This window comes from Poecilia reticulata, linkage group LG14 (genome assembly GCF_000633615.1).
Source record: "Poecilia reticulata strain Guanapo linkage group LG14, Guppy_female_1.0+MT, whole genome shotgun sequence".
NCBI classification, from domain to species: domain Eukaryota; kingdom Metazoa; phylum Chordata; class Actinopteri; order Cyprinodontiformes; family Poeciliidae; genus Poecilia; species Poecilia reticulata.
Window position 1 is genome coordinate 27,176,089 of NC_024344.1, and position 4,318 is coordinate 27,180,406.

The window sequence follows — 4,318 nt, forward strand, 5'->3', positions numbered from 1 at the left end:
CCAGTCTTCCTCCAGACTCTGGCACCTTGATTTCCGAATGACATGCAAAATTAGCTTTCATCCGAAAAAAGTACTTTGGACCACTGAGCAAAAGTCCAGTGCTGCTTCTCTGTAGCCCAGGTCAGGCGCTTCTGCTGCTGTTTCTGGTTCAAAAGTGCCTTGACCTTTGACCTGGGGAATACGGCACCTGTAGCCCATTTCCTGCACACGCCTGTGCACGGTGGCTCTGGATGTTTCTGCTCCAGACTCAGGAGCAGGTCTAGAATCGGTCCTTCTCCACAATCTTCCTCAGGGTCCGGTCACCTCTTCTCATTGTGCAGCGTTTTCTGCCACAYTTTTTCCTTCCCACAGACTTCCCACTGATACAGCCCTCTGTGAACAGCCTATTCGTTCAGAAATTTATTTCTGTGTCTTACCCTCTTGCTTGAGGGTGTCMATRATGGCCTYCTGGACAGCAGTCAGGTCAGCAGTCTGACCCATGATAGTGGTTTTGAGTAATGAACCAGGCTGGGAGTTTTTAAAAGCCTCAGGAATCTTTTGCAGGTGTTTAGAGTTACTTTGTTGATTCAGATGATGAGGTTAACTGCTTGTTCAGAGAACATTTTGATGATATRCTAATTTTTTGAGACAGGAATTTGAGGTTTTCATGAGCTGTATGCCAAAATCATCAGTATTAAAACAATAAAAGACCTGAAATATTTCAGTTGGTGTGCAATGAATGTAAAACATATAACAGTTTAATTTTTATCATTACATTAAGGAAAATAATAAACTTTATCACAATATGCTATTTTTTTTTAGAAGGACCTGTATATATGAAAGTGGCCGTTTTGACAGTTTATTACCAGTTCATAAACACAGGTGTTAATTTCTCAACGTAATACCCACACCATGAGCCGTCAAATGGATGATTAAAGCTATGTTACTGTGAAAAATTGTTGTTTTAAACACTGACATTATTTACTGGCCTGTACAGTAAGGTCACGGATTATTCTGGCCATCATAATCTGTGACCAGTGTGATTTTGGCTCTTTTGTTATAAATACTCCCAAACAATAGTGAAAAGGTGGTATGAAAAATAGGTGTAAGTTGTGACCAGTGTGATCCTGGCTATTTGAGGGTTAATTATTTTAAGTGAGATATGACTGTAATGCAGAAACACTAAAAACTATCAGAACACTTAAAATAATTTCTTAATTGCTTTACAATTTATTAAATGGCCAATTTATTAAATGGTTTACATATTTTAACGAAGGAACAATGGCATTCAGTGCGATGGTCCGTCAAACAGTTTTCAGAGTTAAATACAAAGTAATACATTCTATTTTCTTTGCCAATGCGATGGTAATAAAGGAGCCGTCAAGTTTACAATCCCAGCTGTATCAGTATTTTTGCAGTTTACCTAAATACTCTTCTCGCTGATCTTCAAGACGTACCTGTGCTCTACAGACCCCTGCGGTCACAGAAAATGATAGGTCACAGATTTTGCTGTAATACCGGTTTACTTTCACCCCTGGGTATATATGCGTGAACAAAGAATTACGTGCAGCGTGTACATTGAAATGCGTGTGCATTTAACACACAGAGCCATGCTGCCCAATGCGCGTCTCTGTGTCTGCGCTGATTAAATGTATGTGTTCCTCTGTTAGATGGTGCTTTAGCGGACCAGTGGTTCAGTCCATGGAAGAGCTTTCGCGCTCGCTGTAAACACGCTGTAAAATGCTTTCTCCACTTACAGTTAACTTTGGCGTGCAGCTGAAGTTGCTGCACGCGGAGATCAGAAAAACCCGTCCCATAAAGCTCGGGCAACCAAAACAGTCTCTGCGGTGCTTATTAAAAACCCTAATAAGGGGAGACATGAAATGGAAGATTTACTAAAACCACGTAAATTACATCTACCGTTTGTCCCTCTGTCCAGCAGAGATGCACAGCGCAGCAAATTTAGCTCATCATACAGGGTCGGTCCAAGGTTGTATGAGGCCTTGAGAAGAATTTGACTTAGCATCCCCTTTTGCTGCTAAGAACAGCAGCACCACAATAAGTATTTCCCCTCGAGCTGACCTGGGAGAGGGAGTGTTAGTTTAATTGGCCAACCTTAAAAGCAATCAGTGATAATTGTAATTTACTGAGATATATTTGTGAACATCAAGGTGCAAACTCAAAGATTAAACGCGTAGCATCAGATTGTACCTATGGTAAAACAACAGTGCAACTATAAAAACTGATCTTAGCACTTTACAAAGTAAACTTGCCAGTTCTTTAAATGTAAATGTTAATTTAAAATCTTTTAATTTATCTATGCTTGAACCATTAAATCAAATTTAACAGCATTGATATTCTCAATAAAGAAACGTTAGATTTCTATATCTATGGTCTGCACTAAAATGTTAGCATTTATGGGGACCCTAAAAGCCTTAGGAGTCTTAAGAAGCAACTGAAGTACAAATAATTGATATTTATTTTAATTGTATTTTTTGTATTTGTTGCTTTCAAGATTCTATAATGGTAACATTTTTTAATACAAAAAACACGGTGGGCCACTGGTGAACAAACTCGGTGCCCCAACTACCGGGCTTAGCAAGTTTTCCGGGAGAAACCCTGCAAACCTGGATGTCAAAATTTGAAGTAGAATATCAATGGATACCAGTTGTGCAAAATAAGTAATCTACAGTTTAAAATAGCTTTTTGGAAAAGAAAAAAATATTAAGGTACTGCTTAAAGTCTATAAATTAAAAAAAAATATTTATAATAAACAGATTCCTAGGAGGAAAGAAATAACTCCTACTTTGAGGTTTCAGGAAGTCCAGCAGACAGCTCAAGGAACACAGACAGATAGTTTCCACGGACAACGCCGTTACCATCCTGAGAATGTCAAACAGTAGTTACCAGCTTTAAACAGAATCCTGGACATTTCTTTTCTAAATTATCCATCGAAAACATTGAAAAACAGCTTCAGCAAATAAAATAGCTTCAGACTTACTGGGTAAACTTTAAGCCTCCAGCAAAGGCCAGATATCTGCAGTGGAGGACTGTAGACTGGGTCGGCCCTCTGCCTCAAAGTGCTATAAACAGAACAAACCCACTTTTAGACCTACAGTAACATGAACAAAGTGTGACTTTTTACTTTTCTGCTCTCCAGAGAACATTTAATAATTAGTTGGATGGAAGGAGCAGCTCTGGCTTAAGATAATGAAGACATTCACTATGGGTTAAAAAAGCAAATAAATGGTAGAAACTCTATAAACCAGTGGTCCCCAACCTTTTTATTACCGTGGACCGGTCAAGACTTGGAAAATTTTGCTGCGGCCCGGGAGGGGTGGGGGAGCGAACCGTCAGATAAGGCAGTGTTGGTGTTCCCGCTAAAGCCTGGATATATCCAATTTGGGGTTGTCTTGGACTTTTTATCGCAGCCTGTGGGGTTTACCCTGTCTGGGAACGAGAATACAACCTGCAGAATGTGACAGGTAGCCAATCAGAAAGCGCGGTGACGTAAGAACAGAGGGGAATCCCAAACAGCGGACATATCGACATATCGCGCAACTGAGAGTCTAGTGGATATTGGAGATATGTGGAAATGTTTATTATTATATGTAAAGGTCCTTATTATATATGTTTATGTTTATTCAGTTAAAAATGTTAACTATGAAAAAGCACAGTCACCTCCAAATCATAGTGCAGCAAATAGAGCGGCTGCTCCCGTCGTTTTTTATCCACCGCCTTTTCTTTTTGTTACGTCTTTTATCTCTTAAAATTACTCCACAAACTATCACTATTGTTTCTACATCATCATCCGTGTTTGGTTATTCTAAATTCCCGTATGCTATGTTGGGGGTTTTGTGGATTTTCTCCTGGAATCGGGATGTTTGTGACTGGAATCGGTTCGTGTTGCTCCTGCCTTGGACACAGTGGCGCAAAAAGTGGGTATGCAGGGTATGCAACGCATAGGGGCGCAGCACCAGAGGAGGCGCCAAAACCCCGTCTGGAGGGGGCGGCGCGCCGATGATTGTTTTCTCATACACTTCGGCGCGCCTTACGCTCCTTCACCTCGCGCACATAACGAGGTAAATGTAGGGAGTTTTACCCTTCACGTATTGTCGCCTCGGGGGGGTCGGGGGGGTGAGAGCGTCGCTCCTTCACCCTGACGATCCCTCCCTCGGGGGGTTGGGTGGTGGGGGGCGCCGATCTATGTTTTCGCATCCACCTGAATAATGTGTAGTTGCGCCACTGCTTGGACACACGAACCGATCAAACCTGTTGAACTTTTATCAGCTCTGTGGTCACAGAGGTTTGGAGAATCGGCCGACAATTCTTAAATCTT

At 41.2% G+C, this 4,318-nt stretch overlaps 1 protein-coding gene across 3 annotated transcripts in view; it reads right to left on the reverse strand.

Moving 5' to 3' along the window:
- trim37 (tripartite motif containing 37) overlaps positions 1-4,318 on the reverse strand; it is a 79,452-nt gene that overhangs the window by 49,479 nt on the left and 25,655 nt on the right. For all 3 annotated transcript variants that reach the window (XM_008428660.2, XM_008428661.2, XM_008428662.2), the window contains 2 exons: positions 2,981-3,062; positions 2,786-2,862 (listed from right to left, as the gene is read on the reverse strand). In XM_008428660.2, coding sequence (XP_008426882.1) covers positions 2,786-2,862; positions 2,981-3,062 — 159 coding nt within the window. The remainder of the gene's footprint in view (positions 1-2,785; positions 2,863-2,980; positions 3,063-4,318) is intronic.